The sequence below is a fragment of the Mesoplodon densirostris genome, chromosome 6 (assembly GCF_025265405.1).
Source record: "Mesoplodon densirostris isolate mMesDen1 chromosome 6, mMesDen1 primary haplotype, whole genome shotgun sequence".
Taxonomy (NCBI): domain Eukaryota; kingdom Metazoa; phylum Chordata; class Mammalia; order Artiodactyla; family Ziphiidae; genus Mesoplodon; species Mesoplodon densirostris.
In genome coordinates, this window is record NC_082666.1 from 85,595,459 (window position 1) to 85,622,100 (window position 26,642).

Consider the following 26,642-nt stretch of genomic DNA (forward strand, 5'->3'; position numbering starts at 1 on the left):
TTCTCAGCAAAGTTTTCCCAGAGAAGGAGGTGTAAAATAGATGGACTAGAAAAAAAAATTAATTTAATAGGTAGATATGAAAAGGAGCAAAGATGAAGAGACAATTAGATCCAGTTATTTTTTTTAAAGTCTAGAAAGTGAAATTAAAGCCAAATTATGGAGGGTCTTAAATGTCACTCGTAAGAGTTTGGCTGTATTGTGTTGGCAATGGGTGTCATGGACGGTTTGGAACAGGACAATGGCATAATCCGAGAACCTTAGGAGGTGTAATAGAGGTTGTAGGGAGGAAGATAGGAAGACATGCTATTCACCGAAGCAATCATCGTAATCCAGGTATAAAATAATAAACGGTAGAACTGGTGTAATGGCAACACAGATGGAAGGGAGGAGTATGAGAGACCTATAAAGAAAAACTGTCAGGGCTTGGTCATTGATCGGATACATTCATTTATCCATTTAACAAAGGCTATCAGTAACTGTGCTAGTCGCTGGGAATCAAGAGTAAGCAAAACAGACATGATTTCTTCCTCTCGGACCATATGGTAAACACCTATCTAAAACTGGATGTGAAATGTGATGAAGGCTATAAGCGAGAGGTACCTGGTGTTATGTGAGGTATGGTAGGGGGATCTGATGAGTTGAGTAGCTAAGGGGATACTCTCTTGACAAAGTGACACATGAGAAGAGATGAGAAGGATGAGGGGGCATTAATCAGTTTCAAACTAAACAGAAGGACGTTTCATGCAGAGGGGCAGCATGGGCAATGTGCCATTGTAAGTATGCAGGCCTGAAAGGAGGCCACTGTGGGCTGGATGATTGAGAATGAAAGGAAGGAGGTGCAAGACGAGGCTGCAGAGATCATGCTCCATCATGCCCAGGGGATGCCCTGCCCTGCAGACTAGTGCACCCAGAGTGCCAGTGCACAACAAGATGAGAAGCTCACTCTAGAATGCAAGTCAACACACTGCTTCTTTCATCAAGAAAGTCTTACCTGTTAAACTAAACAGTATATAGCTAGTGGAGGTATGATTTACATTCTGAAGCAAGAGCCTTATCTTACAGAATGGCAACAGTTCTCAACTGGCAGCCAGCCTGTGACTCCACATTTTAGACCACTGTGAGGAGGTCTGTCTTTATCCTAAGAGCAAGGGAAAGTCACAGAAGGATTTGAAGAGGAGATGGTGGTGTTTGCGTCATGGAACATGGATTGGAAGGCAGTCAGAGTCAGCAGAAAGAAGACGAGGAAGTTTGTGTCTGAAACCTTACTTTCTTGGTGATATAAAAGGTATCCTCTTCAGGTGAGAGAGCAAGGACACACAACAGAGTCTAGTGGGACGTGAAAAGAGTGGAGAAAGAGTCATTGTTAACAGCCATAAGTAAGGGAGTAGAAAAAAGAAATGGGGACCACATGTCAGTTAAAATAAGACAGCCTATGTTGTTGCCATAGCTCTGTGACTGGATCTAACAAAACACATTGCTCTGAAAGCAGGTCCAGAGAAGATGAGTGTTAGAGATGAGCAGAATGCATCTGCAGTGAGGTTCCATGGGAAGGTGAAATGGCTTGGCAATCTGGGTATAATGTTGTCGTGATGGACCAGCAGTCAAGTACAGGGAATCAGAGGTAAAATGATACACTGTATTCTAGTCAAACTTACACTCACCAGAGACCTGAAGGAGGAGAGTCCGCATCTTGTGCTGCCCAGTAGCCATGTCCCTCCCACAGCAGGTACCTGCAGGGAAGCCAAGGCAGCTTGTTTGGGCCAGGCACGGATCTGGCTTGTCAGAGGATCCCAGAGGTGCTGTGGGGAGGCAGCTGTTGCTCACCATGTTCAGGGAAGCTAGAACACACCAGATGCTGAAAGGAGAACCAAAGCCACTATTAAGCCATAACTAAATGTAAGGAGGGAAGAGAGATGATCAGGCAACCCTTGAGTGCCAGACAGAAAATAGAGAAGCTCGAGGAAAACACATTTTAAATTAATATGTTAGATGATTAATTAATATGATGAAGCTTCCCTGAAGTTCATCTGTAGGCAGTAGCCACAAGGTGCTAGTAATGACTTATATGGAGAATAGATGAGAAAGTTCCAGTAGTCATTAATCAGCACATCCTCTGTACCAACACTGTGCTAGGTATAGGGAATATAAGGATGAATGAGACACCATCCCTGCCTTCAAAGGGCTTATAGTCTATGGAAGGAAAACTATCTAAAAAGATGCCTATCATTGGAGACACTAAGTATTATGATACAGGGATGTCAGGGAGCAGAGTAGTGAGTCACTAAACAAGCAGGGGAGAAGAGATGAGGGTCAGGGAAAGAAGGCCTCCCAGGGAAGCTGGCACACAGCCTGAGGCTGGGAAACAGGTGGGTGTCAGCTTTCTGAAGAGCAAGCAGAAGAGGAGGGTCTTAAGTAAAGAAGCAGCATCTGTAAAGGCCCAGGAAGGAACTATAGAACATCAGAAACTACAAGCTGGTCCACATGTCTAGAGAAGACATTCAGGAAGGAGTGTAGCCAGAAGTAAGACAAAAGAGGTAGTCAAATAGTGAAGGACCGTATATGCCAACCTAAGGAACACAGATCTGATGCTGAGGACCATGAGAAGTATGTGGCTTTCCAGGAAGGGGATACGGGTTCATGCCCCGGTCCGGGAGGATCCCACATGCCACTAAGTGGCTAGGCCCGTGAGCCATGGCCGCTGAGCCTGCATGTCTGGAGCCTGTGCTCCGCAACGGCAGAGGCCACAACAGTGAGAGGCCCACATACTGCAAAAAAAAAAAAAAAAAAGACAGCACCCTGGAGGGGGAAGTTAAGCCTGAACAGGAAATAAGATCACCCAGAGAAACTGTGAAATGTCCGAAGGGGTGGACACTGAGGATGGGAACCTAAAGAACACCTACATTTAAACTGGGTAAGCAAGAGACACACAAGAGTGAGACTGAGAAGAAGGAATTAGAGAGGGATAAAAAAATCAAGTGGCTTGATGGAAAACACAGAAGAGGGAGCTTTAAGAAAACAGGAGACAACTACATTAAGTGATGCTGGAGACTAAAAGAAATGGATGTAGTGACACAGAAATCATACTGACAAGGATTCCCACCCTCACCACTTACACTCAACATAGTTTTGGAAGTCCCAGCAGCAGCAATCAGAGAAGAAAAAGAAATAAAAGGAATCCAAATAGGAAAGGAAGAAGTAAAACTGTCGCTATTTGCAGATGACATGATACTACACAAAGAAAATCCCAAAGAGCCACCAGAAAACTACTAGAGCTCATCAATGAATTTGGTAAAGTTGCAGGATACAAAATTAATACTCAGAAATCTGCTGAATTTCTATACACTAACAATGAACTATCAGAAAGAGAAATTAAGGAAACAATCCCACTTACCATTGCATCAAAAAGAACAAAATACCTAGGAATAAACCTACCTAAGGAGGCAAAAGATCTGAACTCCAAAAACTATAAGACACTGATAAAAGAAATTGAAGGTAACACAAACAGATGGAAAGATATTCCATGTTCTTGGATTGGAAGAAACAATAGTGTTAAAATGGCCATACTATCCAAGGCAATCTATAGATTCAATGCAATCCTTATCAAAATGCCAATGGCATTTTTCACAGAAGTAGAAAAAATATTTTTTTTAATTTGTATGGAAACACCAAAGACCCTGAATAGCCGAAACGATCTTGAGAAAGAAGAACAGAGCTGGAGGAACCAAGCTCTTTGACTTCAGACTATACTACAAAGCTACAGTTATCCAAACAGTATGGTCCTGGCACAAAAACAGAAATATAGATCAATGGAACAGGTTAGAAAGCCCAGAAATAAACCCATGCACTTATGCCAATCTACGACAAAGAGGGCAAGATTATGCAATGGAGAAAAGACAGTCTCTTCAATAAGTGGTGCTGGGAAAACTGGACAGCTACGTGTAAAAGAATGAAATTAGAACATTCTCTAACACCATATACAAAAATAAACTAACATGGATTAAAGGGCTAAATGTAAGACCGGATACTATAAAACTCTTAGAAGATAACATAGGCAGAACACTCTTTGACATAAACACAGCAATATTTTTTTGGATCCATTTCCTAAAGTAAAGGAAATAAAGGCAAAAATAAACAAATGGGACCTAATTAAACTTAAAAGCTTTTGCAATCAAAGGAAATGATCAACAAAATGAAAAGACTACCTACTGAATGGGAGAAAATATTTGCAATGGATATGACCAATAAGGGATTAATATCCAACATATATAAACAGCTCATAAAACTCAACATCAAAAAGACTAACAACCAGATTAAAAAATGGGCAGAAGAACTGAATCAACATTTTTCCAAAGAGGAAATGCAGATGGTCAACAGGCACATGAAAAGATGCTCAACATTGCTAATCATCAGGTAAATGTAAATCAAAACTACACTGGGGTATCACCTCACTCCTGTCAGAATGGCTAGCATCAAAAAGAGCACAAACAACAAATGTTGGCAAGGATGTAGAGAAAAGGGAACCCTGGTACACTGTTGGTAGGAATGTAAATTGGTGCAGCCACTATGGAAAACAGTATGGAGGGTTCTCAAAAAAATAAAAATAGAACTACCATATGACCCTGCAACTCCACTCCTGGGTATATATCCGAAAAAAACAAAAACACTAATTTGAAAAGATACATGTACCCCAGTGTTCGTAGCAGCATTATTTACAATTGCCAAGATATGGAAGCAACCTAAGTGTCCATCAGGAGATGAATGGATAAAGAAGATGTGGGACATGTAACCAACGGCATACTACTCAGCCATAAAAAAGAACAAAATTTTGCCATTTGCAGCAACATAGATGAACTTGGAGGGCATTATGCTAAGTGAAATAAGTCAAACAAAAACAAATACTGTATGATATCACCTATATATGGAATCTAAAAAATACAACAAACTAGTGAATATAACAAAAAAGAGGGAGACTCACAGGTATAGAGAACAAACTAATGGTTGCCAGTGCAGAGGGGGAGGAGGGGGCAATACAGGGGTGGGGAAGTGAGAGATATGAACTACTGGGTGTAAGATAGGCTCAAGGATGTATTGTACAACACAGGGAATATAGCCAATATTTTGTAATAACTGTAATGTAAAGTAACCTTTAAAGATTGTGTACAATTTTTTAAAAAAAGAAATCATACTGAAAATTGGAAACAAGTTAAATGTCCATCAACAGGAAAATACACATATAAATTATTGTATTTCCCTACATGGGAATCTTACATAGCGAGGAAAGTACATGAACTAGACAGATCTTTATGTGTCAGCATGGATGAACCTAGCAAAGATAACACTAAATAAAGCAAGTAAGAAGAGAAAACATAGTAGAATACTATATGCTGTTTAAGAATACCTAAAAATATAGCATAAATCTAAAGACATCCATGGCAGTGATGGAGACCAAGTTCAGAAGAGTGGTTACCCAGGGTCAGCTGGGGAGTGGCTGTGTTTGGGAAAGTGGTCACACCAGGCTCTTCAACAGGAATGGTAATGTTTCACTTCACACGCTGGCTGGAGGACGGAGGAGTGTTTGCGATGTTATAATGTGAGCACGCTGCATGTGAAAGCCACTGCTGACCACATCTAGGGGATCTGATGCGCAGGAGCTGGTAGTGGGTGGAGGCATCCAGAAGGTGGTGGTAGAAGAGGAACGTTGTATGCATAACGCCTAAGGCCTGACCAGAGGACGACCGCTGTTCTAGACACTGGATACACATCCAACTTCTACAGCCAATGTTAAAAGACAAACTGAGGCATGTTTAAAATTTTAAGACTTTATTTGAGCAAAAATAGATTCAATTCAGGCACCACCAAACTGGAAGTGGTGAGGAGACTCCAACCACAGGAGCTGCAGAGATTTTTATTTTAAAAGGGCAGAAGCAAAGCAAGGAAATGACTGATTTGCTATAGCTTTAAAGCCTAGTTGGTGGTTTGTGACTGGTTGTCCTTAGAGGTTTTCGTAATCCTGAGGCATTTACAGGCTTAGATTTTGGTTGGTTTACGTAGGCGGCCACATCACTAGTCTAACGGCCTCCTTGCAGGGTTAATTTATTAACACCAATTGTCTGAGTTCTTCCTCTTAGTTACTTCACTTCCTACGCCTCAGTTTCCCTTTTGTAAAGTGGATATTCAGTAGTAAATTCTCTGTGGAGTTGTTAGGAAAACTGAATGATTTCATACTGAAACAGTGCTTAAAATAATGCCTAGGAGACAGAAAGTACTAGTTACCAGAGTTAGCCATCATTATCAGTACAAAACAAAGTGATTATTAGTAACCACGACCACGTCCTGAATGCATGGAACACGTGACCATTTGCCAACCACCTTGTCAAGTCAGCAGAAACTACAGAAATTAAGAGCTCTCCGCAGAAATTTACACACCCGTGCACGAGGTAACGGACCACAGGCATTCACTCTGTCTTTCACGTGTCCCTCACAGAGTGCACGCTCTCTCCTGGGCGGGGCGAGCACAGACACTTATCGGGAGTTTAACTACTTTTAAAATGCATTGATATAACCATATCTCACTTTTATTTGGATCAGTCAGTAAACGCCTTCTGGAAACCGCCAATTCTCCAAACCACCTACTTTTCGCACGGCGCTAGTCTCGAAGCTCCCTCCCCTGCTCCTCAGGCCGGGTCCCCGTGGGAGGCGGGGCTGCGTGCTGACGCACGGCGAGCGCGCTGACGTCCTCGAGCCCCGCCCCCACGGGGCCGCCAACCAGCTTGAGCTGCAGCCCCGCGGCGCGAGAGCGGTGAGGCTGGCGCCAACTGCCGGCTCGGCTGCGTGGGAGGCGGCGCGGGAGGCGGCGCGGGAGCGCGGCAACGAAGGGCCGGCCTAGCTGGGGCCCGTGGCCCTCCGTCTTCTGGCTGGTACGCAAGTCCTGCGCACGCTGCGTGGCCGCAGCCTCCGGGCGGTGGGCGCCGGAGGGGCCGGGAGGCGAGCCGGGGTCCCCAGGCGGGTGTGGGCATCGTGCCCGCAGCCAGCGTCCCCCGAGGCCGCGCTGGGGCCATGATCCACTCAGTTAAGCTGCGCCGCGACAGCGCGGCCGACTTCGTCTCGCACTATGAGTACCTGTGCGCGCTGCAGGACTCGGTGCCTCTGCCCGCCGTGCGCGCTTCTCTGCGGGAGGGCGTGCTGGACTTCAACGCCGACCGCCTCCGCGGGGTGGACTGGGCGCCGCTTCTGAGCACCCTCAAGATTAATAAAGATCTGCCCCTGATCTGTATCAAGAGCTTCTTCCAGCCATGGCTTGGCGAGACAGGTTTGTAGTTCCCGCTTCCAGGGGCTCTAATGTCGGCGCTGCGAAACGGGGTTTGATGGTGCAAGGTGGAGGGTGGGCACTAGAACCGGTACCCAGTGCCCGGGTGTGCATGCACTAGACGGGGCGTGCGGCCTAGGACTCCTGCCAGCTCTGTGACCCCGGCCGAGTGCCTTAAGGCTTTTAGGTCTCAGTGTTCTCATCTGTAACATGGGCTTAACAGGACCCACTCTCTGTGGCGGTTACAAGGAGGCACTCTGTTAATGCTTGTAGGCTCTACAGTGTAGAGCACTTAGCACAGTTTGGAGCATCGTTAATTGTTCCACAGATGTTACTTGGTCTGTTGGATGACTTTGTCCCGTACAGACCAAAGCGATTAGGAAATTGATATATCCCAGCTTCATTTCCTTTCCATTAAAACAGGGCTCAGGAAAAAAAAATTTTTTTTTTTTAAATAGTCGTATCATATAGTGGGAAGAGCACAGGTGTGAAGGCAGCTTAGGGTTTGAATTCTAGGGCTTATGCTTTCTGTGGCCTGGGCAGGTTACTTTTGAACTACATTCCCCACACTTGTAAAATGACATTAAAAACCACTCTTTCTGTGGATTCTTAGAATTAATTAAGCAGGTTATGTGTGTAAAGTATCCTGGCACTTGAATGAGTTGTCAGAACCAAGGGCTGCTGGAGACGATGCTTCTGCCCTAGGTAATCTTCCTTTCTACTGGGCGGCAGGTAGACACAAGCACAGTAGTCAGTGCTCTGGAAGAAGTGAGTTCTGGTGCTAAAGAGCACAGAATTTTTCTTTTTTAATTTAATTATTATTTTATATTGGAGGTTAGTTGATGTACAATATTGTGTTAGTTTCAGGTGTACAGCAAAGTGGTTTAGTTGTTCATGTATCCATTCTTTTTCAGATTCTTTTCCCATACAGTTTGTTCCAGGCTGTGGAGTAGAGTTCCCTGTGCTGTGCAGTAGGTCCTTGTGGATTATCTGTTTTATACAGAGTCGTGTGTCTATGTTAATCCCAAACTCCTAATGTATCCCTACCCCCCCCCCACCTTTCCCCTTTGCAGAGCACAGAATCTTGGAAGGGAAAGTTCAGGGTAGGCTTCTTGGAGGAGGTGCCATCCTTTCTAAGGATATGTAGAAGCTCCTGGGGTAGCAAGAGGGAGAAGTGTGTGTCAAAGTTTGAGAAATATAAGAAAATATGGCAAAACTAAGGTACAGGAGTGGAACTCAGGGTTTGGGAAAGAAATGAGAGTTGATACTGGAAACCTAGTGGGGCCCAACAGAAAGGGGCCTTGTTTGTCCTGTCAGAAGTTTGGATGTTTATCCTGAAGGCTGAGGGAAACACTAAAGAACAGTGAGACGGATTTCTGGTTTAGATGCTCACTCGGACCTCTGTGTGGAAGGCAGTTGATTGGGTGCAGGGTGAATTGTAATCTAAGGGTCTCACTTAAGTTATAAAAAGTTGGGACTGGATTTTGGAGATCCGAGAGAGACTGGGTGGGGCCTGGTGACCAGTTAGAAAAGGGAGGGCAGCAAGCGTGGGTGACAGTTTACAGCTGCATCTTTTTGTGAGATACAGAGCACAGTAGGAAGGGATTGGGTGGGGTGGGGAGAGGATCTTACTTCATCCTCAGTGCTTTAGAGGGGCCTGGTAGATGGGTCTGGGCCCAAGGTACAGATCTGGGCTTTTTGGGAGGACAGGTGTTTGAAGGCATGGGAGAGACTTAGGTTACCCACAAGAAGATCCAAAGAATCATATGTCTGAGAGTTTTTTAATTGGGTATATTTGAGGATGTTTATAAGCTGAGAGAAAGTAGCCAGCAGAGGAAGGGTGTGAAGATCTAGGAGAGGAAATGATTGTTCATTTGTTTTCAAAAACCTGAATACTTGTCGTTTGCCTGGCCCTTTTCTAGGATCTGGGGTTCACACCATCTGTTATCTCTTCTTCAAGGACAGTTCAACTCATCCCCTGGTGAAGAGAAGTCAGATTATTCTTTGCATCCCATTCAGGTGTAGGAACTGTTTTGTACCTCTGAAGGGACTTTACTTAACCAGAGTAATAACTTAGAAATCAAAAGAAATTATAGCTGGAAGGGACCGTAAAGGCCACTGTACTTAATTTTGCCTAATATTTGACATTGAATGTAAGAAAAATTTATTGCAGAGCCCATTCTCTTCAGAGTTCCTTCACTGAACTTTCTTTATGTCTTGCATCCAGTGGGTCTAGCTTGTAGCTTTTGGCCTCCTCCTAAATTTGCTTCTTCATCCATATTACATTTTGCCCGGCCTATGGCAGAAGCTCCTAGGTGGTTTCGCGGCCCCTGGGCTCAGTTCCTCTGAGTTCATCTGCCTGCTTGGGTTGAGTGAGCTTCTAAAATAAAAAGATACGCTTAAAATAATGCTCCTAATGGCTTGCCCACACAGATTTAGTGCATACTAGCCGCCCAGCTTGTGCTCTGCACAGAGGCGTGTAGTCTGAACTGTGCTTGGCCAAGCCTCATGGGGCTCTTTGCCCTGAGGAAGGGGAGCTTTTTGTGATCACTCTCTTTATCTAATCGGTCCTTCAGCAGCGGGGGAGCCTTTTTCTAATCAGCAGAGGCATCCTTACTCAGCCAGTGGTAGCCACAGGCCTCATCACCTGTGGGATACAAGCCATGCTCTCTCCCAGGCTTGCTTCGGGCAACATCTCTATTTTAATTTCTGTCTCTTCTCACACTTGGACCTCTGGCCTTTAGTCATCCTCACCTGCAGTATTTACAGTGCCCAGCAGGTGTCAGGCCTGAGTGTCTTTGCACAGGTGCTTCCTCTGCAGTTAATGCACCTCCTGCAACTCTGCATAGCCTCATCTTTCTAGATTCTACTTCAGGGTTATCATGAAGCCATCACTTAGATATAACTTTTTGCCCCCAAAGGAATCTCTGTGCATAAAGGTTATGTTTCTTTATCTCATGTGATTGAAATTTTGAGTTTACACATGTCCCTCCTTAATGAAGGCTTTAAGGGCAGGAGTCGTTTCTAATCCTTAGCACAGAGCAGATGCTTTTTTTTTTTTAGATGCTTTTTAATGATGATAAAATGTATGGTTTAAATCACTCATTTTGCAATAATTTTGCTTTAGGTTGTGACAGAAATAAAGTTTACAGAAGTCGTGTTCCTGCGATAAGAAATAAAGATGTGACCTTCCAGTTGTGTAAAGCTCTTAAATGCTGTGTAAGTGCGTCGGGTGCGCTAAGCAACCTGGAGCTCAATGGGCTAGTTCTGAGAGAGAGAGACTTAACTATGTTAACAAAGGTAAGCCTTCATTGTGTCCTGCCAACATTTAAGAGTTTGCTTTTGGGGCATACTAAACCAATAAAATTTTCAACTTTTTCTCCCCATTAAAGGGATTGAATAAATCGGCCACTTTGGTGCACCTGTGTCTTGCGAATTGTCCAATTGGAGATGGAGGTTTAGAAAGTGAGTTTCAGTCTTGTTTAAGTCTCTTCCCATCAGACTAGTCTCGTGATTTCCTACACACTATGTTACTTCCTGTCCACCTTTTCTTGGTGTTGTTCATGTCTGGATTGTCTCCTGTACCTGCTCAAACCTTGGTCCATTCTCATTTGTACCATGGAAGTTTGTCATGCTGGATACTGTCAGAATTAATCTTACTTAAGTTTGTGTTAAGCCATAAACCACACATTTTGTATATTTTCTGTTTTTTGTGTTTGCTTATATTTTTATGGTTTCTCTTCAAGAAATATTATGGGAAGGGAAATAGCAAGATGTAAAGAGCAAAAAAGTCATCATTCTCTTTAAATTGTTAGAACAACTATCTGCAATCATAATTATAATGCACTGTGGTATGTGTTAAAATAGGAAATATATGTAACGTTCTGTAGGAGCAGCAAACTCAGTGGTGTTGGTGTGTCATGGAAGTAATCACAAAGCAGGTGACTGTTGGTTGGTGTCCTGAAACATTAGTGTGTGTTCCCTGTGTCCAGTAGTGGTCTGGAGGGGTCAGGAAGCCTGCCTTTCAATTTGAGGGAACAGCATTTGAGGTCCTCTATCTTCTATTGCTCTAGTATATTGCATAGCACCTAATAAAATATTGGGTTTATAGTTGACATTTAAATCGTTGATTGATAATCAAGATTGGGATGTATCATTGGAAATGAAAATCAGAAGAGTCTTATGCTTTTTAGGTTTTTCTCTTTCTTCCTATGTCTCAAAAGGTATGTAGTACTTTAGCGGTTGGGAATAAAGTTTGCAGTATTCAGTGTATTCAGTTTTAGTATCTAAATAGAATTAAACTGTTGCTGTAAACTGGAGTAACACTTTGTTACTGACAAGTTTTAGAATGCATCAGTTCATCAATTACCTGTTTGGAAAGATTGTAGTTAATGATTTTAAGGATGTGGCTATAAATCTCCAATTGACTCAAGAAAAGCAAATAAGTCAAGATTGACAAATGTATAGGCTCTTCATCTTATTATGTGTGTGGTTTTTTTTTTCCCTTTTAGTTATTTGTCAAGGTATAAAGAACTCTGTCACTCTTAAGACAGTAAACTTCACGGGGTGTAATCTGACATGGCAGGGAGCAGATCACATGGCCAAGATCTTAAAGGTGATTTAATGTTTAAACTTTCATGAAAACATATGTGATTGAAGCACATTAATATATTGACATAGACGGCAGTTAATTTTTGTCTTTTGATACATGTGACTGTAGCTTTAGTTTTGTTGAAAGAATATGACCAGTTTTCAGTTTGGGATTCTACCATTTAGTAAAGATAGTCCACTTAATTTTAGAAATCAGACATTTAATATATAATACATAATAATACTTTCATGTATTTTTAGTTACTGAAAACATTTATTGTGATATTGTGAAGAAACTATGCCATTCTAGTCTTCAAGACTTAAATGAATCTGGTGTTTGTTAGCTGATGTAGTTTATAAACTAATAAAAATCACTACATCAGCAATTTGTAAATACAGTTTTTAAAATAATGCCTTAACAACTTTACAGTGGTTATAATTACTGTATTTAGGCTTAAAGTTATTTAATAATTTGGCATGAAGCCTTTTTAATAGTTTGCTGATGCAGATCAGGGATAGGTAAACTATGGCTGGTGGGCCAGATCCAGCCCATCACCTGGTTTTGTAAAGAAAGGTTTTTTGGAACATAGTTGCACCCATTGTTTACATGGTAGCTGTGGCTCCTTTCACCCTATACCAGTGGGGTTGAGTAATTGCAACAGAAACTGTATAGCCCACAAAGCTGGAAATTTTTAAATTTAGATTTTAAAAATTGAAAAATTCTTTGAGCCTATACAGGGCAAGTCCATTGACCCCTGGGATAGAAAACAGTCAAGAACTTGGTTGCCAAAGCCAAATGGCCTAGGTTCAAATTCCCTTTCTCCCATTTCATAGCTAGTGACCATGGACAAATCACTTAACCTCTATGCCTCATTATGAGGTTTAAATGAACTCATTTGTATAAATAGTGCCTGGCACATAATAAGCACTGTGTAAGCGATTGCTGTTATTTCTGCTTGTAGCTTTTATACGTTATTGTTAATAGAAAAATGACAGTAATGATTTTGCTTTTAGAGTGTCAAAAGCATTTTGAGTCTTATTTTTTCAAGAATGTAATAAGACTTTTTTCACTTAAAGTCAGTGTTCCCTGTTACCAAAATTTATTTTATGAATATAAAGAATTGAATGTCTTTAAGACAATACTTGTGGTTAAATGTCAAACCATTATTTTCCCAAGGCACATCAAATTGGCTCTGCATAGTCCAGGCCTCTAAAGTTTGTGTGCATACCCTAGGTAGCATGTATTGTCTTTAAGACAATACTTGTGGTTAAATGTCAAACCATTATTTTCCCAAGGCACATCACATTGGCTCTGCATAGTCCAGGCCTCTAAAGTTTGTGTGCATACCCTAGGTAGCATGTGAGATACATTTTGTAAATATAGTTTTTAAAATAGCACCTGGGACTTCCCAGGCAGTCCAGCAGTTAAGACTCTGTGCTCTCAATGCAGGGGGCCTGGGTTCGATCCCTGCTCAAGGAACTAGATCCCACATGCATGCTGTAACTAAGAGCCCACATGCCACAACTAAAAGATCTGGCATGCCGCAGCTAAAGACCCAGCACAGCCAAATAAATAAATAAAAATAAATAAATAAATAAATAAATAAATAAAATAATGCCTTAGGAGTTAGGAAAAGAAAATATTAGAACCTGTTTACCTTTGTATCATTTAAAAAATATCTGTGTAGTTTATAATGTACATAAATTATATGTATAGAACTTCGTGTATATAATTTGTTAATAAATAAGATGCATATTAAAAAGTTTTCTTATGGGTTGCCCAGTCAGGTGTTTGGAGACCGTAGGAGAACAGAATGATGAAATTTAGAGCCTCAGCAATGATAGGATTTAGAACCAATTCCCTGACTTAGAAGATAAGGAAAATAATTCATAGACTGTAATTGAGTTGTCCAACTTTACATAACTGTTCAAGAACAGGTCATCCAGTGGCTGGAATCTAATTACTGACCGACTAGAATCTGGGTCACTGGACTCGTAAAGCAGAACTGACTGTTTAATTTCTCAGGTTGATTCTCCTGGCATATATGCTTGATGTGTGTGTGTGTAAATCTCTGACATAATAAGCCATACTCAGTAGGCACACCGTGTTTCCTTTTTCAAGCATCTTAATTTCATCCTGTTAAATCTTTGAAGTATCAGACTATCAGAAGGCATGAAGAAACATGGGCTGAGAGTCTTCGTTACAGAAGACCTGATCTTGACTGTATGGCTGGTTTGAGGCGCATCACTCTGAACTGCAACACGCTCATTGGTGACCTGGGTGCAAGTGCTTTTGCAGAATCTCTTAGTGAGGATTTATGGCTTAGAGGTAAATTCTAAAATTGAAAATATTGAATTTTTAATATTATATGTGCTTAGCTTTTGGCATGATACGTTGTGATACGATTTTTTTTAAAGCCTCATTTTTCTGATAGCTTTTATTTTGCCTTTAAACTTTGTCTAAGAGTTGCATATATTCTTTATAGAAAATACAGAGTAACAAGAGAACAATTACCTATAATCTGAATACCCAGACATAATCACTGTTCATTTTGGTGTATATACTTTCAGTCTTTTTTTTTTCTATAAATATATTTGTACACTTAGGGATTACCAAAATAGAATTGTAGTATCCTTGCTATTTCATATTCCTGCTTTTTTCACTTAATGATGTATCATGTAGTATTCCATCATATTGATGTCCCATAGTTTAATCAATTCTTTGCAATTAGATTTAGTTTGCTTTTCCCTGTCAGAAACAATGTGAATACGTTGTATATACATCTCTGTGTCCATTGGGATTACTTCTGTAGAATAAGGTACTACAAGTGGAATGACTAAGTGTGACTTTTTTTTTTTTTTTTTTTTTTTTTTGCGGTTTGTGGGCCTCTCACTGTTGTGGCCTCTCCTGTTGCGGAGCACAGGCTCCGGACGCGCAGGCCCAGCAGCCATGGCTCACGGGCCCAGCTGCTCCGCGGCACACGGGATCCTCCCAGACCGGGGCACGAACCCACGTCCCCCGCACCGGCAGGCGGATTCCCAACCACTGCGCCACCAGGGAAGCCCGATATTTTTAAGACTTTCGATACACATTGCCAACTTACCATCCAGAAATGCTATGCCAATTTGTAGTCCACCCCAAGAGTGGATGTGAAGCCTGCCTCTCACAAACACTGGCTTGTAGCACTTTTAAAAAACTGTAAAACTACAAAAATGAGTACCTCTCCCTTTTTTATGCAAGTGGGATTACTCCAAATTTTATAACTTTTTTCAGTTAATTTAGTATGAGCATTTTAGCAAGTCAGTAAATTTGCATCTACTGCATCATTTTTTGTGACTGTTCAGTGTTTCATTATATGAATATGCCACAGTACACATAGCTTATCCATTATTGTATATAAGCTATGTCCAGTTTTTCAGTTACAAATAGTATAGTACTCTGATATATATCCTTACCTATATTTCTGACTATTTCTTTTGGTTAAATTCTTAAAAAGAGAGTTGTTGGATCAAAAGGGTATATACATTTTAGAGGCTTTTCTTTTTTATTTTTTTAATTTCCATTTATTTATGTATGTATGAATGTATGTATGTGTGTGTGTGTGTATGTATGTATGTATGTATGTATTTATTTATTTATTGCCATGCTGGGTCTTCTTTTCTGTGCGAGGGCTTTCTCCAGTTGCGGCAAGCGGGGGCCACTCTTCATCGCGGTGCGCGGGCTTCTCACTGTCGCGGCCTCTCTTGTTGCGGAGCACAAGCTCCAGACGCGCAGGCTCAGTAGTTGTGGCTCACGGGCCTAGTTGCTCCGCGGCATGTGGGATCTTCCCAGACCAGGGCTCGAACCCGTGCATTGGCAGGCAGACTCTCAACCACTGCGCCACCAGGGAAGCCCTAAAGGCTTTTCTTACAGAATCTTGGCTTAATCTGATAGGAGAATAACCACATTTTGTTTATTTTGTATTCATTTGATTTACTAGTGAGGTTTCTGGCTGTTTGTATTAATTTAGCTAGTTGGTTAATTATACCCTGTGTCCATTCTTCTGTAGTGAGAGTTTGTAAGGGTTGTATCATATCCTGTCAGATCCATATGTCTGACTTGCTATTTCTGTGTGTCATGGGGTGTTGAAAGACTTCAGTTATTTTAATGCAATGGTACACACAGCACTTAAAAAAAAGATTCATGATAGTTTCCTTTCATGTAATATTTTTTAATACCTGTGCTTTTGTGATGATCCCTTTTGTTTAAATGAGTAGGTTTTTCAGCCCCAGAACTACTAGAATTCATGATCATTTGTTCTGGTTTTTGTCTGACCTTTTACTGAGAGAGTTCTTGACCATGATACTTTCATGATAGGTTTTTAGTATGTATTCTCTATTCACACATTCTTTGAATTTGTTATTATTTGTATCCTCTTAGACTTGTCTTTTTGTTCTAAAACTAACAGAACAACGGAGAAGTTGTTACATTTCTTCTATTTTGTTTTCCCCTTTTAACTAGTTTCAAGTGTGATTTGGAGCTCAAGATCATGATCAAAAGAATGCAGTGCATTTCTGAGCTCCACCAGTTTTTGCATGTGAGGTTTACACTGCCACTGCCGCCCTTGCTAATTATGAACTGAGATTCATTTTGTGATGTTTTTTGCTCATAGGTTATATACAGTTATTCTTCAGTTCTTTAACTGTAAAATATGTTGGATGATTTATTGGTACTCAAGGCAGGGTTATCATTGCACATCCAAGAAGAGGTTTTTAAATTGTATTATGCATTATGTGTGTGTGTATACGTTTCTGTTTCTTTCCATACCCAAAATTACAAACCTGCCATGACTGGTCTTGTGCACAGGACTCTTCCACACGTGAGAAAATGAGAGTTGTCTATATGTGAAATCTGTATAGCGTTAACAAGTGACCTTTTGTCTTTTATGCAAAGCACTTGACCTGCAGCAGTGTGGCCTCACCAGTGAAGGAGCAAAGGCTTTACTAAAGGCCCTTGAAACCAACAGAACTCTGGTCGTTTTGGATATAAGAAAAAATCCACTTGTTGGTATGTGGTCACTTTTTTTTTTAATTGATTAACACATAGCAAAACAAAAAGAATTTGTTCACATATTGACAGTTTTTAAAACTTAATGTGTTTAACTTTCCTGATCGTGTACAGTTGGCTCTTGAACAACGTGGGGGTCAGGGGTGCTGCCCCCCACGCAGTTGAAAATCTGGGTATAAGTTTATAGTCAGTGGTTCCACATCTGTGGATTCAACCAGCCTTGGATCGTGTAGGACGATAGTACATGTTTATTGAAAAATATCCGTGTGTCAACGGACCCGCGAGGTTCAAACCCATGTTGTTCAAGCATCAACTGAACTTTTTTAATGTTGCACTTCCCGTATGTTTTTAGCAGATAATTTACTAATTAAAGTGAGTTATACTTGTAAATTTTTCTTATCTCTACTCTGAATAGAGGTAAACCTAGATGCTAAGCCTGCTTCCACCAAGAGCATTATTTCCTTCTTGTGCAACCTCTGAATTCTTGCAAGGAGTACTTTATTCATTTGTCAGTTTAACAATTTTTTTAATACCTTCTGTGTGCCAGGTATGGGTTTAGGCACTAGGGATAAAGCAGTGAACCAGACAGACAAAAGCCTTACCCTCATGGAGCTTACATTCTAGTGAAGGAGTTCAGATAGAAATGAACAAACAGATAAGTAATATAATTTTAGATAGAAGGAAGTGCAAAGTATCTTAATGTAAGGAGAGTAGGGGGGCAGGTAGGACTCCATTGGATAGGTTTGTTAGGGGACAGCTTCACTGGAGAAGTGGCATTTGAATGGAGACCTAAATGAAGAGAGGAGCAAGCCATGGAAGATCTGGGGTAAGCACATTCCAGGACAAGGAGGCCATGAGTATGCAGGCATGTAGGTGGGTGGAGTATTTAAGGAAAAGCAAGGAGGCCAACATGGCCAGAGTACTGAGTGAAGAAGAGTGTGGTATGACGTGAGGTCAAGGAGCTAGCCAGGGGTCTGCTCTTGTAAAGTCTTGAAGGCCAGAGTAAAGATGTGGATTATTCTAAATGAGTAGAGGGTTTTGAACTGGAAAAAGGCATGATCCAAATAGTATCTCAGTAAGATGACCTGGTATAGAGAATAGATTTGGGGGGATAAAGAAGAGGAACAGGGAGACCAGTTAGGAGACTATCACAGTGGTCCAAATAAGAGATGTTTATGGCTTAGCTTAGGTTGGAAGTTTGGAGCAAGTGAAAAGTGGTTGAATTCAGGTTGTGTTTTGAGGGTGTAACTAGCAAGACTTGCAGATAGATTAGATGTGAGGTATGAAGGAAATAGTAACAAGGAGACAAGTCGTTGATGATTATGTGTGCAACTGGGTGGTATCACTTAGAAGAAGGGGGCTGATGGGAGGAGCAGCTTTTGAGGGAATATCAGGACTTTGGTTTGTTATCTTAGATGCCCTGGTTTGATATCTTAGATGCCCTTTAGGTATCTAAGTGTCTGGACGGTGCTCAGACTGTACTTTCTATCCAAAGGTATCCAAAGCCACTTTAGATGCAAAATGTTTAAAGTTGACCTTTGCTGCTGCCAAAATAGTAGCCATTGGGGGCAGTCTGCAAGATGGCATCTTAGGTTTTTGAGGAAGAAATTAGAATACACAAAGGGGGAAATAAGTGTATAATTACATAATATAGATTTCATATTTAATTTTATGGGAAAAGCAATAATTAGTTGGCTTTTGGTTTTAAATGGAAATAGCTACTCATTGGGAAATAATTATTCTAATTTCAATTTATTTTACTTTAGATCATTCTGTGATGAAATCAGTTATCAAAAAAGTTCTCCAGAATGGAAGGAGTGCCAAGTCAGAGGTATATAATGTGTTTTAGTTCTCTCGGAATAATTTCTCTTTAATGGTTTGTTTTTCTTTCTTCCTTAAAAGAAAATTATCAAGGTACTTTCTGCCATCTTAAAAGTAAGTTTTTAGTCAAATCAAATGGCTTTTCTGTCTTTGAAAATGTTGTGTGATTCTTTAATTTAGGTTCCGAGAAATGCAGATTGAAAACTTTTTATTAACTTAAAATATCTTAATTTCCAGTTAAGATCAAGCCCTCATAAATTACCTGGAACTTAAATGGCATATTTATTATTTCTTTCTCAGTACCAGTGGATAACTTCTCCATCTGTGAAGGAACCATCCAAAGCTGCTAGACAGAAAAAGAGAACTATAATTTTGGGAAGTGGTCGAAAAGGAAAAGCTACTATTAGAATAGGTAACTTTTTCTTGTTTTTAATGCTACTAGAATTTATACCCCATATGTTTTCCAGTGTGCTAAAATTGAAACAGCCAATATTAATCACATGCATATTAGGAGGACTATAATTATTTTGATACTTATGAGAATTTATAGAATGTAGATATAATAAATGAATTTAAAGAGATGTTAATATTAACCAACATTATTGTTTGGATTTCATAAAAAGTTTGTTATTTTGAAAATATTTCCTGGTTGATGATTGCTTCTAATGCTTTGCAATTGAAATTTGGGGTGCACTTTGATGATAATTTTAGTAGTGGTGCTTTTGAGGGATTTTTTTTTTTAATGAAGAATTACCTTTTGTGCTATAAGAAACAAAATTTCTTCCCAGTTCCAACCTTCCCATTGTTCCCTTCTTCTTTCTTAGAAATTCGTACCTAAATTTTTGATTCAGGTAATATCTTGTTTCTCTCAATGATAACAAAAACTTGAAATATGTGTTATCCTTATAAAAGACTTCTACATACAAGTTTATTGACCTAGATGGAACATTTTAGAAAAATATTTTCTAAATGTTTACTGTAATGTGTATTTAATTTTCCAAATGATAGTTAACCCATAAAATCTAAAATGATAGATTTTACAACTAAGCCTATAATTTTGTTACCAAATGTAATAAAAAGCTTTTAAAACCCTTTAACAGTCAATGGTATAAGTTTCACATTCTCCTGAATATATAAATGTGGTATAATTCACTTCTACAGATAGCGTTTGTATTGTTTCTAAGAGACCTTAACTTTTTATTTTCTGGAACGTATTATCTTTAGTCACAAATAGTCTTTTTTTGTTGTTTATAAGAATGAATAGCAGGAGCAGCATTTGTGAAACCAAATCTAATGAAACTGACTCTTGTGAGTAAATTTGAATTTTGAAACAGTAAAACAGTAAGGTTTAATATAAAGCAAAATAAATGTTTTTATGTTTATGATCTGCCAATTTCCCAGAAAAAGTTTTGTGGTGACTTTAGTTATATACCGGATACATTAAAATCACCAATGGACAACAACACATCTTTTATTTAGGTGCCATCTGAAAGTTTTAAAAATTTGTTGACTTAATATCACTGAACTGTCCACTTTAAAATGGTTAAAATGATAAATTTTCTGTTTTGTGTATTTTACCACCATTTTTAAAAAACGTGTTGTTTGAAGATTTTTAGGTTTTATAAAGGTATTAACATAAAAATGAAAAATTTAAAAGACCACCTCTAATCTCATTATCCTATCAAGCAATATTTACATTTTTATTTTCTCTTCCTGTTGTCTATAAACATAATTCCACATAGCTTACATATAATTTGCCATTCTTATCTTTTCATATTAAATTTTATGATTCATAGTTATACTTTTTAACATTGTATTCACAAGTTTTCATTGAGTTGGTCAGTTTTTTAAATTGGTGAAAAATTGGAAATAACCTAAAATAAACTATTGTAAACATCTTCATAAATACAGCTTTTTTTTTCTACTTAAAGATGTATGTTTTTGATTCTCCATTAATCAACTTGCTTGGACAATAGTGTATTAAATAGAAGTTGTTAGTGTTTATTAAATCAAAAAAAAAGCTTATGATTTGTCTGCCAGTTATTTCAAGACAGTGATATTTTAATAATCAAATAGTACATACAAAGAAGATTTGTGATATCACACTAATTACATATTATTATTAAAAATTTATATCATACGTAAAGCATTCTTAAAACAGCTAAGTTGACTTTTGCTATAATATTAGAAATAGAAATATGTATAAATAAAACATGTATATGTAAAACATATTAGGAATTCTATAATATTAGTACCTGGTGGTATATAATAGGGCATCATGGAATGAGAATAAAACAATTAAATTTTTTTTTTATTTAACATGATTAAACAAAGTGGAAATGTAAGTGAAGTATACGAGCTCATTGATCTATTTTAAGAGTAATTTTATTTCTTGGGCTTTTTTTTGTATTTGCCTCAGTTATTTGGAGACATAGAGGTAAGCCAAATCAATGACTGGGTATATAGTTAGATCCAGGTGAGTATAGGGGTGAAATAACGGTGTGAATTGTGTCACATTTATATTGTAATTATGTATGCCTAAAAAAAGATGGGAACTTTTATTAGAAATTTTTTTTAGCTCCTAACAAGAAAAGTGTAATTTAAAAAATTTTTATTACAAATATATTTTCTTTAGTTTCTGAAAGTAAAGGAAGGGTATACACATACAAACTACATGCATATAAACATTTTTTTTTGAGGGTAATTAAGTTAAACAAAATAGAATAGCACAAAATGAACTGAGCTCCTATATATTTTTAAGAGGCATATAAGTCACACCGGATCATGTGGTGATTATCAATAAGCTACACTCTATGAAATATTTGTCCTATATTACCACATGCACTCTATTTTACACTCTATCCTAATGCTGCTAAAATATAGTAGAAAGCAGCAGCATAGCACAGGGAGATCAGCTTGGTGCTTTGCGATGACCTAGAGGGGTGGGTTAGGGAGGGTGGAGGGAGGCTCAAGAGGGAGGGGATATGGGGACATGTGTACGCATATGGTTGATTTGCTTTGTTGTGCAACAGAAACTAACACAGAATTGTGAAGCAATTATACTCCAATAAAGATCTATTAAAATAAATAAATAACATAAAATATAGTAGATTTGAAGGATAAATATAACCATTTTAACCTATGATGTTTGTTTTCAGTAAATTCAAATTAAATATTTAAATGTGAATTTTAATATATGGCTTGTTCTAAATAAAATATTAACACGTAGGTCTGGTTTTTGCTACCAAATATTTCATATAAAGATACTTGACTCTCTACTACTGAAATATAGGATGTCTCCACATTTCACTCTTTTATCCAGTGGGTTTCATTTGTTTTTTTGTGTGTGTTTTCTATATGAAATCAAATGAGCAGTGAATGTTGACAGGCTTATAGGAGGGTAACATTGACTCACCTACCACCCAGCAACTTGTAGTCTTATAACTTTTATTGTTTTTACATAGAAAAATTCATCTTAAATTGAAATTTTGGTCTAATTCTAAAGATTCTGTTTGGCAGAAGTCATGGGTGTGTATCTGTGTTTCTCTATCCTGGAGATTCAGAAATGCCAAAGGTGTTCTAAGAGTCAATAAACTTGAGTGTTTCTGCATGATACATAAAATGTATCATTCTTTGGGATTTTTAAAAAATTTATTTTTGCATTTCTGCACATCTCAGTACTTTTGTTTTAGTTAAAATAACTTGTTACTGTAGAGAACTTATATTTTTAAAAAATGCTGGCTTGGGGCTTCCCTGGTGGCTCAGTGGTTGAGAGTCCACCTGCCGATGCAGGGGACACGGGTTCATGCCCCGGTCCACGAAGATCCCACATGTCGCGGAGCGGCTGGGCCCGTGAGCCATGGCCGCTGAGCCTGCGCGTCCGGAGCCTGTGCTCTGCAACGGGAGAGGCCACAACAGTGAGAGGCCCGTGTATGTAAAACCTTTTTACAAAACGATCCTCTTTTTAATGGCCTTGGCATCATTGTCAAGTGCCTGTTTGATTCCTTTCAAAGTGTACACGTGTAACAGTTGCCCTGTAGACCTTTGGTGCATCTTGATTCCTTCTTATCATGCTTTGTCAAACATAGGCTTGGCCACAAAGAAACCTGTAAGTAATGGAAGGAAACACTCTACTGGTAAAGAATGTTATGCTCCTGAACCTCTACCACCTGGTGTGTCTGGTTTCCTGCCGTGGCGTACTGCAGAACGTGCAAAAAGGAACAGGTAACGTGCTTGCATTCCCTGTCTTTTTCAGTCATTCAGAATTCTTTATTTTGGAACTTCTATTATGTGGGCGGTCTCTGGTGCTTTCTATAGAGCAAAAAAGATAACTCACACATGGCTTCTGCCTAATGAGCCCTTTAAGGAAGAAAAACAAAAAATAATTGAGAGTTTCAACTTGTTTCTCAAGTGTCACAACAGAGGTAATCCATGGGAGTCATGAGGAGACTAAAATTATCTCCAGTTGTGCAGGTGAGAAAAGTTTCACTAAAGACAGGTGTAGTTGAGCCAAGCCCTACAGCACAGAAGTAGGAATTTGGATACGTACAAATGGGAAAAAACACATTTTAGGCATGGGAAATAGTTTAATGCAGAATGGATGAGAAATATGGAGTAGACCTATTCTAAACCAACTGGCTTAACTCAGTAAATCAGCTTTAGTGAGTCAAACTAGCTTTAGCTGATTACTTATCCAGGGGATAGCTGTTCATAGTAATTTTTGTCATAGAACTGTAAATAAAATTGTTGAACTATAGCTTTAGGCTTGCTAAGTGAAATAGATGGCTCTAGATTATTTTCAAGTGACTTACCTGGTAGTATTCACGAAATTGGAGGTTAACAATTGCTTAAGAAAACAAAGAGAATTGATTTTAAATGGTACTTGAAGTAGTTACTGTGTAAAATATGTGTTCAGTTGCTCATGTTAAATGGATGTTTATAATCCCCATTGGACAACTGACTACTTTTTTGCAAATGGTAATGTGAATTGCTGTTGCATAAACTATAGTGTTGAATCCCCAGTCTTTGCACTTGAGTTTAACAACTCTGTGGTTTCCTATCTTCTTTCTGAGACACTTCATCTCAGGACCATCCTTGTTGCTTGGAGTGGTAAATTAGAGAATGATTAATATCACCAGTTCAAGAAGTGAGACTGGGGCTTCCCTGGTGGTGCAGTGGTTGAGAGTCCACCTGCCGATGCAGGGGACACGGGTTCGTGCCCCGGTCCGGGAGGATCCCACATGCCGCGGAGCGGCTGGGCCCCTGAGCCATGGCCACTGAGCCTGCGCGTCCGGAGCCTGTGCTCCGCAACGGGAGAGACCACAACAGTGAGAGGTCCGCGTACTGCAAAAAAAAAAAAAAAAAAAAAAGAAGTGAGACTGAAATCTCAACCATCCTGAATGTAGGAACTGAAGATGCCTCTCAGCAGTTCAGAGAGTTATCTCCAAGCCAGTCGGCTAAATTCTGTACAGTTTTCTCCATAGCAGAGCCCTCCAGGTCCTTTTGAGCTTATTTTTATAAACAATTCTGTATGGATACTGTACATAATACTAAATAGTTGTATTAACTGGGTTTAACTGGTGATGTATTTACATCAAGATATAACTTCATTTTGTTGATATCTTTTTAGGGGTTTTCCATTCATCAAAGCTCGTGATGTATGTAATCAATTGCAGGTATGTAGCTATCATACTTATAATATATAGGGGGTTGAATTGGGAAAGGTGGATGGTCATTCTTTTTGCTTTTTAAACGGACAGAGCCTTACAAGAAGCATCTCCCTCTCTGAAATAAATCTTTTTAAAACTTGTCTGGTCGCTCTCCCAAAGCAACTGTGTAGTTGTGTGGATTTTTCACACAACTGGCAGCCTTCTGGTTATGTCTGTAAACAAGGAAGCCTGTTCTCCAGTCCGCAAATCAGCTGTTACCCAGTGAAACGAACTTGACTGCCATTTCTGACCCCTCACAGGGAGCTGTCATACTCAAGAATGTTCATATGTTTTTAAGAAATGTTGTTTGCGGGCTATATGTACAAATTCCTGATCTTGAAGCCAATATAAAGCAACATCTCCCAAACCTCTGCTCTCTCAGCAAGGCCACACACATTCCCTCTCTTCTGGCCTCATGGCAAGCTACTACTGTCAGTATCAGATTCTCCTTCCCAGTGCTCTTGGGAGACTGCATAGTTGCTGAGACTGAGAGAAGAGCACTCTGGGTGTCAGTCCTGCCCTTGCATGCCCCAAGGGAGGGGTGTGCGCCTCGTTCTCCTGTTGGGATTTTCCTATGCTGCAGGGTTTGCTGCTTGTTGTCAAAATGATGTCCTAGTGACTTGTCTTCTGCGTAGTTATATAATCCCAGCACACTTCTTTATGATCTGTAGACTTTTATGGGGTTGTGACCAGGTCAGTTTTTAAATGTTTGGAAATGTCATATTGAACAACATTGCAGTGGCAGTGAAGCTTGACAGGAGAATTGTATTACTATTACACTAGTTTTGGCTTAAGGATGATGAGAAGATGAAATTTTTGATGGGTCAGTTTTAGTTGTGTATGTGTATGTGATTTATTTTTTAAAATTCTGATGTTTATTATTCACAGCTTAGATATGTTGACTTTCTGATTATTCTTCTGATTCTTTATCAGTCCCCTTACTGATGAGTTTTCCTCCAAAAAAGTACATTTTCTTCCAGACTGTTTTTGTCTGATGGTGAAGAATAAATTTTTCATTTGCAGTATAAAGTTGATGTGAGAAAAAATGTTTACCTTGGCTCTTCACTTGGCTTCTGCGAAAGAAACTTAATAAAATAATATGGGCAATTCCCAATACTAATCCTAACCATGTACAACAGAGGTCAGTACAGTAACATAGCAAAAATAAGTTACTGTAATTTTACTTAGTCATTGCCTGTTTTTTGTTTTTTGTTTTTTTTTTTTCCTTTTTGCGTTATGTGGGCCTCTCACTGTTGTGGCCTCTCCCGTTGCGGAGCACAGGCTCCGGACGCGCAGGCCCCGCGGCCATGGCTCACGGGCCCAGCCGCTCCGCGGCATATGGGATCCTCCCAGACCGGGGCACGAACCCGTATCCCCTGCATCGGCAGGCGGACCCTCAACCACTGCGCCACCAGGGAGGCCCAGTCATTGCCTGTTTTAGACTAAGGAGCAGTGAGAGACATTTATAAATAATGATACCTCAGATTACTTTTGTGAAATGTCCTCTAATATTTGGATATTTGGTATCTGCTTGTGTTATCTTTTATACAATCTTGTCTTCTTTCTTTAAGCAATCAGAATTTCCTGTGACTGTGACAGTAGAGAGTCCTTCCTCCTCAGAAATCGAAGAGGTCGATGATTCCTCAGAAAGTATTCAGGAAGAGCCAGAGAAAATCAATTTGAAACAAGAAGCATTGCAGGTACAAAGTTATCGCTTTAAAGCTGTAGAGAAGATTATTTTTCAAACGGAAGCCTGATTGCAACACTGCAGAGCTTGTGTGAGGGTTCTGTTTTCTCCTCCCATCTGCATTGTATCCCCTTGAATGGTTCCTTAAGCTTAGACCAAGGTGAATGGTGGACATTTGAACTCTAAGAAATAAAAATCAAAACATGTCATTAGTAATATATTTTTCTTTCCTTAGAACCTTAGGATATTAGATTTGGGGAGAACCTTAGTGATCATAAGATAAAGAAATTGAGTTCTGAATGTAGTCAGCTGATTCAGTGCTCTTGTTTTACAGATGAGAAAATTGGCAGTTCTAGTTGAACTCCCTATTTTTTTTTTTTTTTTTTTTTTGTGGTGGTACGCAGGCCTCTCACTGTTGTGGCCTCTCCCGTTGCGGAGCACAGGCTCCAGACGCGCAGGCTCAGTGGCCATGGCTCACGGGCC

At 39.7% G+C, this 26,642-nt stretch overlaps 1 protein-coding gene across 3 annotated transcripts in view; it reads left to right on the plus strand.

Annotated features, from left to right (window-relative positions):
- Positions 1-6,830: 6,830 nt before the first annotated feature.
- The window catches only part of CEP78 (centrosomal protein 78), a 41,449-nt gene continuing 21,637 nt past the window's right edge, over positions 6,831-26,642 (plus strand). For all 3 annotated transcript variants that reach the window (XM_060102354.1, XM_060102352.1, XM_060102353.1), the window contains exons 1-11: positions 6,831-7,309; positions 10,434-10,606; positions 10,699-10,771; positions 11,818-11,921; positions 14,051-14,225; positions 16,830-16,943; positions 18,710-18,774; positions 19,065-19,176; positions 22,853-22,988; positions 24,394-24,439; positions 26,044-26,172. In XM_060102354.1, the coding sequence (XP_059958337.1) occupies positions 7,057-7,309; positions 10,434-10,606; positions 10,699-10,771; positions 11,818-11,921; positions 14,051-14,225; positions 16,830-16,943; positions 18,710-18,774; positions 19,065-19,176; positions 22,853-22,988; positions 24,394-24,439; positions 26,044-26,172 (1,380 nt within the window). In that variant the 5' untranslated portion in view covers positions 6,831-7,056. The remainder of the gene's footprint in view (positions 7,310-10,433; positions 10,607-10,698; positions 10,772-11,817; positions 11,922-14,050; positions 14,226-16,829; positions 16,944-18,709; positions 18,775-19,064; positions 19,177-22,852; positions 22,989-24,393; positions 24,440-26,043; positions 26,173-26,642) is intronic.